The following is a 16,785-nucleotide window of genomic DNA, read 5'->3' on the forward strand; positions in this document are numbered from 1 at the left end:
AAATATAGATCATGGTGTTCAGCTATAACAGTTAGTAGAAATTCACAACACCCTTTTTGAAGTGACAAGGAAGTTATCAAGTCAAGAATTTGCCTCAAAAGAATATAAAGGTACCATACCGGATCATTTCTTGGAATAAAATCTCCGATGAGTAAACCAAAACTAGTATCATAATTTCAGAAGCAGAAAGACGAATATTATGCTTGCGAATATTTTCTACATTCAATACAGTAGGTAGCAAGCCTTTATCAGGCCCATAATCAAAATGAACTATTCTATCATTGAGTACTTCCAAGGAGAACAATTTTAAATCGTAAACATAATAGAATACTAGAAAAGCCATATCATATTTACAAACCCCTTCCAATAAACCTCGTGCATTATATCTACTCCTACTTGATCCAATACTCGAAAATTTTTTACATCATGCCAAGTACAATCCTCTTATTCCACTTCTAGTAACATCACCATCAATTACATCTAAGTTATATTGCTCCCAACTTCTTTGCAAGTTTATATCAACGTAGCATTGCTTTTTCATATCTTCTTTTTTAATTTTACACATTCTACAAGGGTAATTTGATGAAAAACTTTCCACAAAACCAGTTGTGCTGTGAACCCCAAGATTGTTGCCTACAATGAGACCTAATTTAAACTTAATATTCCCTTCAAACTTATCAGTTTTAACCTCAATACCAGTTTATTTTAAGTAGTTTAATTCGTCAATGAGTGGTCTAAATATAATATTATTTCCAAATTTTTGTCTATCAGCTGAATGGAACAATAAAGCTAAAAATATATTATTTAGTGAAGCTTGACGATGAATAAGGTATACAAGGGACAGTCAAATATACAGCACCTAATTTATGTATACCGGAATGATTACCCAAAGGATTCCCTACCTCATAATCGTCAAAAAACATGAATATTGGTAATACCATTTGATTTTTATCGTGTTCTTTTATTTTATTTTTCCAAAGGCTGCCTTGAATAAAATTCATTAAAATTGAATCACAACTTTTTATTTTATTAATGTAATCCCAAGTGTCAAATAGAATATCTTTAATTTCAAAAAAGATATACAATTTGACACGTATCGGCTATCATAGATAAGATCAATAATATATACTTAATTTTGTTAAAAATAATTTAAAATAAATAAATTGGATAAGTATTCATATATTAATAAATTTATACTCAAATGCAGAAATAATTTTCTAGTTAAATATTAAGGAAACAAATATTAAAATATAATTTACCTAACACGGAAAACAATACAACATTTACCTATACCTACTTTTATATTTTATAATTTTATATAATATTAAAATGGTATTTTAATTGTTTCTGAGACAAATATAATACATTTTACGTAACTAGTAGGTACTACTACTTAAGTTAGTGTTTACTGTGATGAAATCATATGTATGAATGTACCTATAATAAAACAAATACGTTGATCAATAGATACTTACTAACAATAAAAAAGTATGAAATGAAGGAGATAATATATTAGTAATTTTTGTAATTAGCCTATTAAAGTTAAAGGGGATCTACTAGAGATGTAAGCTCGGTAAATTTACCAACTATTTTTTTACAGGTAAATATTTTTAGCATGTGACACCTCAAATTAAACGTCTTCACGGTGCCAATATTCATCAATCATAATAATATATTAATATAATAGAATAGTTTATAATTTATATTATAAAATGTAAAACGTCCACAACCATTGATAGTGTAGTATACCTACTACATAACATTAAACACACGAATACACCATAAGAATATTATCTGATACGATCAATTATTATCGCAATTTATATAAATTTAATTTTATCACAGATATAAATAACAGACCACGTTATAAATACTTTATCCGTTACAGTGGTTACACCACTTATACCTGTTGTACCTCATCAGTCATTACTACGATTATAAAGTTCTTAATTATTATCAACCTAATCATTTAAAACTTATTGAACAATTTCAAGTTCGCTCACCTAGTCAACTTTTTTTTTAATTTGTGTCAGTTCATTATTATTTATTTGTACCTATAAAATATTAAAATTAAAAAATTACTTTTTATTTTTTGTTATTCAATTAATAATTTAAACTAATATATATAGAAAAATAACTAACACAAAGATTGTGAACTGTAATAAATAAAACTAAAAGATTAGAGTTGACTTTATTTTGTTTTTTGTTGTTGATGTTATAGCCTATAGGCACCTAACCAAAATATTTAAATTCCAACAAAAGAACTGACGGAATAATTATATTACACCCATGCAAAATAAAATATTTACTGAAATTAATTAAAAATGTAGAAACAATTATAAATTGTCTATTAAATTAAAATTTGTTTTATCCTTAAAATATTAGTAGGTAATGTTAAACTTTTGAAGGCTTTGGGGCACCGGTTAAATTTCTCTAATTATTTTTAAATGTTCTATACGACTATAAATAATTTTTAGCATTTTTCACACATATTACAACTAGAACCCCAGTCACAAAATTTAAAAAATTTAAAAATAACGACCAGGGTGGTCAATTGAATACCCTACTATCCAGTAAATAAAAAAAATAAATGTTACCATAATTATAAGTTCATGAAAATGCGTCAGAGAGGAGTTGCTGAGGGTGTTCCTATGGTAACACCAAAATTATCAAAATTTACCAAATTTACGGTAAATTTAAGTAAATTTTTCTGGGTAAATTATAGGATCTTAATAGCATCTACAGGATCTACTATACTATAATGGCATCTCACCCTGAAATAATTTAATTACGCCTCTGTATTACACACCACAAATTATATATTAAAATAGTGAGAATCAATACAAGTTATATTTAATTTATCTAATATTTATTATCAAAATCGTAAAATTATGGGTCATTTCGATGGAAAACAAGAATAATAAAGTTAATAATAATTGTTTTTCTTTCATACAATATATATTTTTTTTAATAGTATAGAACGAAATATGTTTAATAGTAAAATGCTCGTTCGAGTAATTTATATGAGAACATTTTAAACGCCACGTTATTTTTTAATTTTATGTACCATAAAATAGTATATAATTAATTAAATCTTAAAAATAATTCACTCATAAGAAAGTGTATTTAGATTCTGAGCAGAGCGATGAATGTATTAATTTTACAATGATGTGTTTTTTTTTTTTTAATTATTTTTTTTTGTGTCTGTCATCACCGTTTGTGGCAAGAAAATCTAAGATTCCAAATAAGTATGCCTACCTTTTTCGAAAAAAAAATGTCTACCTCAAAGTCAAATTAAATTTTTATGAACGTTTGAAGTTGGATATATTCACTCGATTTCTCATGTAGCATTTTTCTTATTTTGCTGTAATTCAAAAACGAATAACTGTAGACACTTGAAATTTATATCATAATATGTTGATTTTCCATCTAATAATTTAATATACATATTATTATGAATATTCTATAACTAATAATACTAACTTAGTATTCTAATTACTTAAATTTAAAGTTAAATATATATAGACATTATTGTACCTCAAAATATTGGACATAAGATATAAATCATTTTTTATTACTTAAGTAGTTATCTGAGTATTTATAATTTTTTTGTAATAGTAAGTAGATAAACCAATTGCATAGAGTTGTTTATTCTTCATTTCGTTCTTATGTACAATTCTTATAAAACAGCACCAATTATACAATTTAACTGTAATTCATGTTATCTGCGATCCATTCGAGATATGATGTCACCCTAGCAAATACAGGTGGAACACTTGTTGTATTGCAATCATAATTTCCAAAATTCATAATTCCCACTAAATAAAATTGAGAACCATTTGGCCACATTAATGGACCTCCAGAATCTCCCTGAAATAACAATCAAAATTATAAATAGGTATATTGAAAATGCACATTATAAATTATAAAATTGTTCTCAGTACACTACAACCGTTTTTTCCTTTTCTTCCAGCACACAAATGTGTATCATCGATATTAATTTTATATGTATTGTATATTTGTTTACATTCCGAATTGTCTACCACTGGTACCTGAACTTCCATTAGAGGATCAGAACGTGGATCTTTTAAATAATAAATATAATATTATTAAACGAACATTTATAAAATATACATTGATGTTTTAATATGCTGTAAATGTACCTATTCTATATTTATATTTTATAATATACTATTTGGTTACTTACTTATCATTGTAGAACCCCATCCGACAAGAAATAGTTCAGATTCAACTAACGATGTGGCTCTATGATGCGATAAGATGGGTAAACATATAGGTTGAATAAATTCTAAAAAAAAATGTTGATTATAGGATTATGTTTGTAAATCGATCCAGACAAAAATTACTACACTGCTTTTAGTAGTAATTAATATTTTACTAACGCATGACGTACACATAAATAATATTATATTAATAGCTGAGAGTTCTGTGGATTGCCTCTGCGCTTGCCGTGACACCGAAGACGGGCGCGGCCCGCTTCCCCCAAAACCAACCTTTTCCATTTCGACGAGATACTCGTTACTCGTAGTCGTTTTCAACTTAAGGTGGCAATGATTTTTATAATATAATATAATTTATTAATACGTATAATATATCATGTATAGATTTTTAACAATTTAAAAAAAAGCATTACACGATATAACATATTATTTTTTTTGCCAAAGTTTTTAAAAAATACATATTCAGTTGTAGGTGCATTTATTCATTTATAAATTTATAGATTTTTTGTAGCTTTTTGTTTATGAGAATTACTTACTATTTGACCATTTATTTCTGTATCACAATACGAATTATGATTATGTCGAAGCTGGTCAGTGTGTAAATATCCATTTCATTCACCACATTCGAATTGGAAGTGTATAATGTAGCTGAACACATACGTTTTACGCATCGCCAATGAATTTAATAAATGCTAACATTTTTTTGAAGCGAAATTGTATTTATATTTATTAAAAGCAACATATTTATTTTCTCTGGATAACAATAAATGAAACTCAAATATTATTTTAAAATAGTAGACAATAATAATTGGTAATTTGTAATTATAACTTGTTATAATGTATAAATGTATAATTTATTGAATATGTGTTATTTAAAAACTATTCCGACGACTTTTTAAAAATATTTTAGTAAAAAATAAATAATAATGTAGGTATATTATATGTATTATATTATTCAAAAATCATTGCTAAATTATTTGATAACGACTAAAATGGCTTAAGAACATGTTGAATACAAATTGAATCTCAATGTTTTTAACTATAACCAATTTTAATTACTTCGAGTTCGGTATAAATTTATGTTTAAAATAGTGGGCAAGTGGGTGCCGTTTTGCTGTAGATAGAGTAGACTACTAGTGGGTTAGGTTAGGTTAGGTTAGGTAATGGATGATGTTAAATTTAAATTCAATGATATAATATAATTGTATACGAAAAACGATTCTGAGCGAAGACGATCAGTAACCCTATAATATATATATATATTACTAAATATATTTTATGATATTATTGTAAATAAAGTAATTTATTAAAAAAATTTGAAACAAAAATATCCTTAAACTGCTAAAAACAATAAAAACATGTCAAAATATTTTGAAAATTGTATAGTGTAAAGTAAATGATAATATAAACATTCAGTGAACATTTCATGTTACGGTTATTTGTTTTAGAGATACCAAAAACCAAAATCGATTTTGTCAAAAACCTAGTTTGCAAAAAATTCCCGTTTTCCTTATTTTTTCTTTTTGTTTCGCCCGGCGCTTTAAATGCTTTAATATTTTTGACCCCCCCAAAGTTTCAATTAGATTCACTTTCCTATCGGAAAAGATGCTGTTGAAGAAAATCCAAGAGTTTTTACTGTCCTAAAAGGTGATAACAGACATAGGTAAAAAATAAATAAAAATTTTAATTAAAACAAAAAATATATCATAGTAAAACATTACATTCATCGCTCCACTCAGAATCTAAAATTAATTTTAATATGTAATTATATATCTAGTGATTCTAAGTTCTATCATAACATTTCTTATTATTTCTCTAAAAATGTAATTAATAGGTGTCAAGACTTGACACACCTAAAGACTTATGTATGGTACAGTGTTGAGAATTGTATAATATTAGAAAAAAAATAATTAGTTTATATACAAATACTTACGACCGAATTCAACACTCTTTTTTAATTTTAACAATGCAATATCATTTTTCTTTTTATCAGAATTATATTGGTTATTTCTTATGACACGTGAAATTGCAACATCTATTGGGTTAGCTCCATCTTCCTCATTAGAATTTAAGTTCAAATCGCCTAAACGCACAATAACCCTGAAAAACCAAATAATTTAAAGCTACGATATTTGATATTAATGATTATCAAAAATTGATTTTATATAAATTAATAAATCGTTTATATTAAAAATAAATAATAATGTTTAATATTAATGTGAATAAATTCGTTTGACAATAGTTTATTATAAAACCAATGATAGGAAGGTATAAGTGTACAACTAACATTATGTAGGTGGTGTAATAATAATATTATAGAATCAACCTACTGTCTATAATCTATATATATTGGATATATATTTATTTATTTTATTACCATGTTAGGATACTTTGTAATAACGTGTTTTATATTTTTGGCTAACTACTCGTAAGTTGTTCAAAAATTTAAAAAGGTACATATTGAACATTTTAAGAAAATAATCAGCTTTGAAATATGAAATAAAAATGTATAACGTCATTTAAAAAAGTAAAACTGCTGGTTGTAGCTCAACAATCTTCAGGAACTGAACAAGGTTTTATAAAATGCACATGCAAGATTAAATGTCAATTCAAAAAATTTTCTATGGGAAAAAATAACATTTTATGCAGTTCGAAATGTCATCCATCAATTATATTATACTGCAATAAATAATAATAAACATATTTTGATATAACACTTTACCTAACATACATATTATTAGTTTTTTTTTTTTTTTTTATTGAACTTGAGCCCGGCGACTATGGCCATTAGCTGTTGTAGGGGTTATTGGTAAGGTTGGTACGGTAGGTTGATTTTACGATTGTTTTAAAGGTTGTTACGGTAGGTAGCAAACACGTGTGTGTGTGGCAAGGTTTTTAACTACTATGAACCCGGGTGGTCACCCATCCGGGAGGTAGTAGCTGTGGCCGTTACTTACTCCCAGTCGCATTCCGCGACTGGTAGCAGCCAACGCGCTAAGCCAAGCCACCATATTATTAGTGTTCTATAGAAACATTAGGAATTGTATAGATTGCCTAGGCATAATATATAATAACATTCAAATTTAATACAATGCCAAATAGTTGAAGAAATTCAATAGAATGCATAAAAAAATTTTTGAATGCTTATATTTAACACTTTGCCGGTAGTAAAATATACACTTACAAACGAGTCATTCCAAGACCGACGGTGCAGTGGGTAGCTGTTAATACGTATCTATCTGATATTAAGGAACCACCACAATTCCACTCATATTCCGGATTTATCATACTAATATCTACATACCCAAGTGCTGCCATCCAGGGCCAATCACCTAAATACATTGAAAAGTCAATATTTGTAATTATAATTCATTAAGTATAATACAATTTTCTATGAGTATATTTTGTGAAATTTAAGAATAATTATCAAAAATAAATTATAATTTAATTTGTTTTCAAACTCATACCTAATTCAGCCAAACGTCCTCCGGCAATTCGATTGCGAATTACATTACTCCGTCCACAAGTATCTTGAGATGGCAATTTGATTGACGAAATTGTTTCGTAAATTTCATCCTCCAACAAACAGCAGACCTTGGGGTAGTAAGGGAAATTATCATCATTTCCACACATAGAGTTTCTGAGAAAAGTGGCAATAGAAAAATTGTTTCTCCGATATTCTAATAGATAAAGCAGTGTTGGGCATCTTTTTATGTTAATGCAATTGCCGATGTCACCATTTGGCGTGAAACATTCTAAAAATTTAACAATTAAGTCAATTTTTTAAAATTTTTTTTTTTAATAATAAATAAATATTGGTAAAATTACTGAAATTCAACAAGTTTCCAATACTTGTTATTATCATTATTATTTCATTATAAAAAATCCAAGCACTTTTACTGTCCTAAAAGATGATTTTTTATTATTTTTTGAGTGTCTGTCATAACATTTTCCAAATATTTTGACTTATATTGAGCTGTTTACGGACATTTTCAGTTTTCATTTTTTTTAGTTTTTTTTTCTATAAATATCAATAAAATTTTAATTGTTTGATAAAAAATCTTGAAAATTTAATAGAAGGCTCCTAGGTTATTGTTTCAAAGACAGATGAAAAAAATTAAAAATCTTTAGTCACAGTTTTTATTTATAAGCATTTAAAGTTCAAATATTGACAAAATACGAAAAAATCACGAAAATTAGCAAATTATTTTGAGTTGAGTATTCATAAAAAGCTTTCTTTTTCAATCTAAGATTTGAAAATGTAATACAATGTTATCTATAAGTTTATCTACCTATATCAAAAAAAAATGTCTACAAGAAAGTCAATTAAATTTTTATGAGCGTTTGAAATTCATATTTTTACAACATTTGATATTTACTCGATGTCTCGTGTAACGATTTTCTTATTTTGTTGTAATTAAAAAACGTATTATATCATTGAATTCAAATTTAACACCATCCATTACAGTGACCCACTAGTAACCTACTGTACAGCAGAGCGATATCCAATTACCCACCTTTTTTTTATTTGTTTAACTTGTTAATATTGATCACCAGATATATACTTGAATTTATATATATAGTTCACTTAACATAAATACATGGAGTTCACTGTACTGCAAAGAAGGTTTCAAGTGTACCTTTGCCTTTGACTTTCGTATAAAAATAGTTTTTAACTATATTATTCCGATAAGAATGTATACAAAATGTTAATTTATGTAATTATACATGATTTATAGTAGAGAAAATGATTAGATTTTCAATTTCAATATCATATTATATAGTAGGAAAGGAAATCTACTTTTAGGACATCAAACATAAAAATGTTGACAAGTGACTACCACTTTGCTGTACAGTAGTGGTCGAGCATGTTGTTGTAATGAGAAATCATTGTATACCTACGAAAAATATATCTGAGCGGAGACGTTGTGTACTTATGTCATATTATGATCAGTGATGAGTTTATGGATAGTTTAAATACAACCACACATACATAATATAGACATTTATATATAGATAAATAAACAAATATATTTTGAAATAAAAAAAAATTCACTTTTATTTTCTTCCGAGTTTTGATCCTCCACACTACTGTCTCCGCCAGTTCCCAGACTAAAGATGAATACCATACAAATAATTAATTTACCTCTGTCCATGTTCAATTCAGAAGATCAAACCTTGTGCCTAAATACAAAAATATAAAACAGAAGTGTGGGTATTTCAAAGTAGTAGATAAAACGAATTAATTATTTATTATTTTGAATAATAAATATTTTTATTTATTTATTTCAGTTATCTGACTTGGTCGATAGACCCTTTAATTAGTAATTATGAAATATATCGTTTTTTAAACTAACCTAATAAAATTATTTTTTAATGTATTTATTTATTTATCCTATATGTATGTAGTAATATTTCAAACATATTAAACACCAAATTTTGTTGAAAATTAGAATAAAAATTAAAATAAATCAATTGGGTTATTAGTTAAAACAGCTAGATAGATACACATATAAAATAAATAGATAAGTATTCTTATATTATTATATGTATACTCAAATTTATAAATAATTTACTAGTCCAATTTTAAGAAAAAAATTAAAATATCAATAACTCAACAATAAATTTACTTATATTTTTATATATTATATAATTTTAAATAATATTTAAATGTCATTAAAATTGTTACTGAGACAAATATAATAAATTACATGTAACTAGTTGGTACTACTTAAGATAGTGCTTACTGTGAGGAAGACATATTTTATGTATAAATGATTAACAAAATAAAAACGTTGATCAGATATTCACCAATTATATAAAAAAAAGTATGAAATCGATGAGGGAATAATATATTTGTCGTTTTTTTAATTAGCTTGTTGAAGGTAAAGGTCTCCTACAATACTAAATTGGCATCATCCTGAAATAATATAATTACGTGTCTATATTACGCCCCAAATAATTTATTAAAATAGTGAGAATCAATTAAAGTTATATTTAATTGATCTTATATGTATTAGCAAAACCGTAAACTTATAGGCCATAATCAAGAACTATCTCACAATTTCAAGGTGAAAAAATTTAATAATAGCATACAATGAAATTAAAGTTAAAAATATTTGTTTTTCTCTTATAGAATTCATTATTTCTTATATATATTTTTGAATATAAAAAATTATAATAGTGAATGCTCGTTTGAGTTATATATATATGAACGGTTTAAACAAATATGTGATTTTTTTAATTTTGATTTTTTCAAACCTTAAAATAAGTAGGTAATTTTAAATTTTAAAATAATACACACATGAGTAGGTATTACTAAATTATAATCAATATTGATTTATTAATACATTATAGGTATACATAACAGAGTTAAAGAGTTATTACCTGTTAATTTTTCGGTGACTTCTTTTATTCCGCGTAGTGCTTATTATAGAAATAAACTGCCACCGACCACCATAAACAACTCGTGATCATAAACTGTTCACTTATCACTATTACAACAACACTGATATTAATAAAGTAAGGTAATTTAATAAATTATTAATATGCATTCGAATCCCTCCTCCATTCGTTTTGTGCAAAATCTAGTTGTGAACTACATTGTACGCATACCTACCTATTATCTGTGTGAATAAAAACATAACTTGATTAAGTAATAAATAGATTATTTAATTTAAGATTTATTATTTATTCCATTTTATTTAAAATTAAAACACATTTAAAGAGTAAAATGTGAACACTGTACCAGAATGTATATTGTATACAACGTGGAATCCTGTTGAACGTAAGGATTACTACATGGATAAAATATTTCTGATTTCTACCTAATTATTTCAAGAAACTCATTTTACTTTTCTATTCCTCCTATAATACGTTATGATTGCGATAACTTTAGCCTGGACATCTGGCCACCGAGCCATAGCCAATATAGCAAAATCCATTGTACTTCTATATAGGTAGTTGTGATGCAGCAATAAATAAGTCCAAACAAACAGCTATCAATAATTATTCTTCTAAAATAAATTGTAATGTTCTAAAAATGTATTAGAATGAACTTAAATGATGATAACAAATGTGTTACTTGTCAAAACTATAATATATTTCATACTAATATTATTTATTATTATTATGATCAGGGCTTGAAACCCGTAATTTCCCGGAATTTTGGAGAACCTTTAATCGGTTACCGTTATTATAAATCTATTTGTATTCCTGGTTACCGTGACAATGTTTCAGCTAACATAAAAGTTATAATAACGTAATATGTTTTAACCGGTTAAGAACCGATTACCGGTATTTATAAATACTGAGTAGCGACTAAGGTTACGGCGATCCCTATGAACTATAATATCAATCAGAATACGATAAAAGGCACACGATTCAACACTCAACAGACGACGTAAATGTAAATCGTTGGCTGTCTCTGATAGGCCACGGGTACAAAGGTGTGGTACAATTTTTTTTTAGAAAACCGGTATTCAATCGGTTATCCGCGGTGACAGAGATTTTTTTGGTAGCGGTAATCACTTAATCGGTAACCTGTAATTTTGAATATAATACCGGTAATTGATTACCGCTAACAACAGGACCGACATAACACCGGTAACCGTTATTCACATTTTTTAGTTACCACTAACGCGATAACCGATTAATTTAGTAAAGGTTTCAAGCCTTGATTATGATTATAATATATTATAATTCTAATTTCTACATTAATAAATACATAAAATGATTTAAAATCAATAATGATCAATGATCATACATAGATGAAGAAAATCAAAACACAATTTAAATATATTAATAAATACATACAATTATTTATTTCTAAATATTATAAGTTGAATTAATATAATTACATAAATCAATAGCTATCGACGCATTAATGATGCCCATATATGGAAACACAAAATATAACTAGACTACGAAGAAATTATGCAAATGAATCATTCTACCTTTGATCACACTATCAATAAAAAGTAACGACCGCGAAATCTGATATCTCTCATTCACGTCAAAGGAAATACCCAAATAATAATCATATAGATGCAGTTTTAACACATTACAAAATATAATCCTTAGTTAACATCAACAAATTATAATTACCTAAATGTATAGCCATCAACACACCAATGATGTCCATATATAGAATCACAAAAGACAATCGGAGCAAGAAAATATCATGCAAAGAAATTATTGTATGATAGAAAAAACCCGTCAAAAACAAATCAATAAAAAGTAACAATAATGATACCTCGTATTAAAGGAAAAAACCCAAATAGTGATCAATTTTTTTCAATAGCAAAGAAATAAAAATAATTACACTATTCAGACCATTTTACGACAGGTATCGAAAGAGATGATACAAATAATTACCACATGACTCGATCGTCTATAACAACAAGGTAACTAAAACAGTTGCAAACTCCAGACTAATTACATAGCTAGCACCCGAATCTATATAAAAGATATAATATAATATTGATGTAAAAATAAAACTACGGATCAAGTATCCAAAGTTAAAAATATTAACTTACAAACTTAATAATTTATAACTAATTTATGCATCACATCCCTCGTCATACAAAAACACACACACCTTACTTCAAGTACCATTCAAACGAATCCACGTCAGCGATGGGATGATCAGGTATATAGCACATTTTTAAATCTGCATTCAAAGCTAATGACACTACACACATATATAATCTACACAAAGACTTACCTCAAGCCATCCAAATTGCTCTCGCCAAGAATAAAAGACTTCGGCGAATATGGAACACACCTGCAGAAATCCCGATGCAAAACGCCGACTGAACATTCACACCGAAGTGGTTCGAAATAATACGCTACGAGTACATCGTGAAGATGATTGGAACAACGTACTAGGAAACTAAATGAACCTACAATTTACCAAATCGCCAAAGGTTTACCACATAAGTAAGTGGCCACAGAACCCATCCCTGGTCCAAAGTCCATACGGTATTTTCTTCGATCCTGAAACCAAAACTGAATTATTTGCTCACTCACTCGAGACTCAGTTCTGGTGTCAACTCAACTAACCAAATGGTAAATGAAAGTCGAACCTAATCGCACAACAGCCCTGAAAAACTAAATAATGACAGACAGGTACAATAGTCAATAACTGCCTGGTTCTACATTTATCATCTGTGGATGGAAAGTCTATTTAATGTATAGTGAAACGAATTATAACTTTGCTATTTACCCCTAAAATATTATGTAAATTTTTCTATTATGGTAAAGATATTAAAAAACAGCCTTTCCTAAAATTGCAGGTTAAGAATGTTATATTTGATAAGAAATTTAAATTACAACTATGGTTTTCATTTCTAATTAAATTAAATTTTTAGATATTAACAACCATGAAAAAATGTGTTTTGCCTGAAAATGCATCTATAACATTAGTCCACTCGGCCACTCCGTCCCCCAAAATTAGTTTTTATATGTATAAAATCATTATTATTTTATTATAATATAGATATTTTTTTAAATGCTGTAAATATTATAACACAAATTATGGAAAAAATATTTATTATTATTTACATGTATTAGAGTAGTTATTTTTATTCTTAAGCTTGTAGATTATAATAATTTAAGTTAAATATATGCTTAATCTTTAATGATATGCTCACACATCATTATAATAAATAAACTAAAATCTTATAGAATAATAAATAACAACCAGACTGTCGTTCGTAGAAATCGGCCATCCCCGATAAAACCATTGTCATCGACAAGAAGTTCTTTGCCGCCGAACAGAAATCTAGTTCGGGGAAATACAAAATATAGAAATAAACAACTCGTGGTCATAAACTGTTCACTTATCACTATTACAACAACACTGATATTAATAAAGTAAGGTAATTTAATAAATTATTAATATGCATTCGAATCCCTCCTCCATTCGTTTTGTGCAAAATGATTATTTTGATAATAAATATAAAGTTGATATCATATTGATGAAGTTTATATAATGGGAGTTGTGGACTACATTGTACGCATACCTACCTATAATCTGTGTGAATAAAAACATAACTTGATTAAGTAATAAATAGATTATTTAATTTAAGATTTATTATTTATTCCATTTTAACAACAAGTAAAAATAACAACATTCGCATCGTCTTCCCGGAGTATAAAATCCGGAGTCCCAGCTTACCTACGCGTTCAGTGTCGCCACACTGGCACGGATGTTCCGAACGGCGCGCGGCGGGCGGCTTATGCCCAATGACTAACGGCGAACTCGTTGACGTGCGTCTCTCACGATTAATCGACTATCGGCGTTGTCTAATTGATGGACATAGACGTTTTTTCATTGTGTTTACCGTGTTTATAGATAAGGACATCAATAGTAGTTATTAAATATTAATTGATTATTTATTTTTCTGTAAAAAAGTAAATAGACGGTTCCACATTATTATATTTTGAATTTTGGACGACCGTCCACTGTATAAGACTTCTCAGACATGATAATCAATGCTATTTCCTTGTACAGTAGAAGGTATACCTATAGTCAATCATAGCAATTCATAATTTTCAGAAAATATTCAATATTATATGTAATATGAATTTATTTTGTAATTTTATTATTAACAGTAGATACCTTACAATTTTTTAGAAATACAGCTTGAGGGCACGGCCCTTACGGCCTCCCCCTAACATCGCCCTTGCTGTAAATCAGGCCCGGATTGAGCTGGCGTCTAATGGGTAAAGCCCGGTGGACCACCCAGGGGCATGATTTCTAATTGTTGAAAGGCAAGCCAAAAACAACTTCAGCAGGCCAATATAATATTATAATGTACTAAGTATGGAATATTAAAAATAAATAGTCACTACACTCGAAAATTAGAATCTTCACACGAAATCTAATAATTCAATATACATCCATTATGAATATTGTATAGGTACCTAATACTACTAATGTAGTATTCTAATTACTTAAATTTAAATTTAAATATATATATAGACATGATTGTACTTAAAAATATTGGACAAAAAACAAAATATTAGAATACAAATAGTATCATTTTTTATTTCTAAATATCATTTTTTTAAACAATTGCGGTTAAAATTATTAAGTTGTCTGAGTAGTTATACATTTTTTGTAATAGTAAATAGATAAACCAATTGCACAGAGTAGTCTATTCTTCTTTTCGTTCTTAAGAAAAATTCATATAAATAGCATCAATTATACAATTTAACTGTAATTCATGTTATCTACGATCCATTCGAGAAATGATGTCACCCTAGAATATACACCTGGAAAATCTGGTTCACCGCATTTTGCTTGTCCAAAACTCGTAACCCCCATTAAATAATATTGTGAACCATTTGGCCACATTAATGGACCTCCAGAATCTCCCTGAAATAACAATCAAAATTATAAATAGGTATATTGAAAATGCACATTATAAATTATAAAATTGTTCTCAGTACCCTACAAGCGTCTTTTCCTTTTATTCCAGCGCACAATTGTGTATCATCAATATCGAAATGAGCTTTAATATATTTTTCTTTGCATATCAAATTGTCTACCACTGGTATCTCAACTTGCATTAGAGCATCAGAACTTTGATCTTTAAAATTATAATTATAATATTATTAAATGAAAATTAATAAAATTTACATGGATATTTTAATATGCTGTAATGTCTGTAAATTTACCTATCATATATTTATATGCTATTTGGTTACTTACTTAAATTTGTAAAACCCCAACCGGCAATAGTTAGTTCAGATTCAACTAACGATGTGGCTCTATGATGCGATAAGATGGGTAAACATATAGGTTGAATAAATTCTAAAAAAAAATGTTAAAATTAGGATTATGTTTGTAGATCGACTTTGACAAAAATTATTAGTCGATCTGTGATATTACTAAGTATCTATGATGATATTATTTTGAATAAAGTAATTTATTTAACTATTAACAAGGAACCTTGTTTTAAATTTTCAATCCTTAGCTATTAAAGATGAACATTTTATAAATTTTTAAGTTTAAAATCATTTTTCAATTTTCATTTAATAGATATTGTCAAAATTCAAACTTTAAAGTAAAGGCTTTTAAAAAAAATCCTGACTTAGTATTTAAAATATTTTTTGACTGATATTGTAACAATGTATTAAATTTTATTGACATTTATGGGAAGAAAACAAAAAAAATTAATTTAAAATTTCCGTTAACAGCTCAAAACAATTAAAAATATTTTGAAAATTTAATAAAGTATAAGAATTGATAAAATGAACATATGATATAAATCTCAAGTGTATACGGTTAATCATTTTTAAATCACAACAAAATAAAAATCGCTACTTGAGTAATCGAGTGAACATCTCGATGAATGTTCAATGTTGAAAAATTTTTAAATTCAAACGCCCATAAAAATTTAATTTAACTTTCTTTAAATTAAATTATATCAGAGAAAAAGTAATTATTAAGTATAAAAAATACTTACGATTGAATTCAACAATTTTTTTTAATTTTAATAATGCAATATCATTGGTCCATTTTTGTGTGTTACGT

The 16,785-nt window shown here is 27.2% G+C and overlaps 2 protein-coding genes across 3 annotated transcripts; both read right to left on the reverse strand.

Annotated features, from left to right (window-relative positions):
• Positions 1–2,906: 2,906 nt before the first annotated feature.
• Positions 2,907–14,440, reverse strand: LOC132944895 (venom protease-like). 2 transcript variants are annotated; one of them, XM_061014431.1, is made up of 9 exons: positions 14,422–14,440; positions 10,629–10,735; positions 9,298–9,425; positions 7,709–7,996; positions 7,426–7,573; positions 6,175–6,341; positions 4,208–4,309; positions 3,945–4,084; positions 2,910–3,870 (listed from the first exon to the last, which is right to left on the reverse strand). In XM_061014431.1, exons 3-9 carry the CDS (start codon positions 9,395–9,397, stop codon positions 3,706–3,708), a joined length of 1,110 nt encoding a protein of 369 aa, XP_060870414.1. In that variant the 5' UTR covers positions 9,398–9,425; positions 10,629–10,735; positions 14,422–14,440; the 3' UTR covers positions 2,910–3,705. The 2 variants fall into 2 exon arrangements, with proteins under 2 accessions (XP_060870416.1, XP_060870414.1); XM_061014433.1 differs by lacking the exons at positions 9,298–9,425; positions 10,629–10,735; positions 14,422–14,440 and adding an exon at positions 8,070–8,245 and having other exon boundaries at positions 2,907–3,870.
• Positions 14,441–15,268: 828 nt separating this feature from the next.
• On the reverse strand, positions 15,269–16,779 carry LOC132945248 (CLIP domain-containing serine protease B4-like). Its single transcript, XM_061014938.1, has 4 exons — positions 16,718–16,779; positions 15,961–16,062; positions 15,699–15,838; positions 15,269–15,624 (listed from the first exon to the last, which is right to left on the reverse strand). The coding sequence occupies exons 3-4, from the start codon at positions 15,816–15,818 to the stop codon at positions 15,460–15,462; spliced, it is 285 nt and encodes a 94-aa protein (XP_060870921.1). The 5' UTR covers positions 15,819–15,838; positions 15,961–16,062; positions 16,718–16,779; the 3' UTR covers positions 15,269–15,459.
• Positions 16,780–16,785: the final 6 nt, after the last annotated feature.

Source organism: Metopolophium dirhodum, chromosome 5 (genome assembly GCF_019925205.1).
Source record: "Metopolophium dirhodum isolate CAU chromosome 5, ASM1992520v1, whole genome shotgun sequence".
In the NCBI taxonomy this organism is placed as follows: domain Eukaryota; kingdom Metazoa; phylum Arthropoda; class Insecta; order Hemiptera; family Aphididae; genus Metopolophium; species Metopolophium dirhodum.

Excerpts from the sequence above, each read along its gene's own strand:
- LOC132945248 (XM_061014938.1), bottom strand. The coding sequence starts at position 15,818 with ATGCAAGTTGAGATACCAGTGGTAGACAATTTGATATGCAAAGAAAAA. Across the intron at positions 15,625-15,698 it reads AAGGAAAAGACGCTTGTAGG|GGAGATTCTGGAGGTCCATT; the intron begins GTACTGAGAACA and ends TTGTTATTTCAG.
- LOC132944895 (XM_061014431.1), bottom strand. The coding sequence starts at position 9,397 with ATGGACAGAGGTAAATTAATTATTTGTATGGTATTCATCTTTAGTCTG. Across the intron at positions 7,997-9,297 it reads AAACTCGGAAGAAAATAAAA|AATGTTTCACGCCAAATGGT; the intron begins GTGAATTTTTTT and ends TTAAATTTTTAG. Across the intron at positions 3,871-3,944 it reads AAGGAAAAAACGGTTGTAGT|GGAGATTCTGGAGGTCCATT; the intron begins GTACTGAGAACA and ends TTGTTATTTCAG.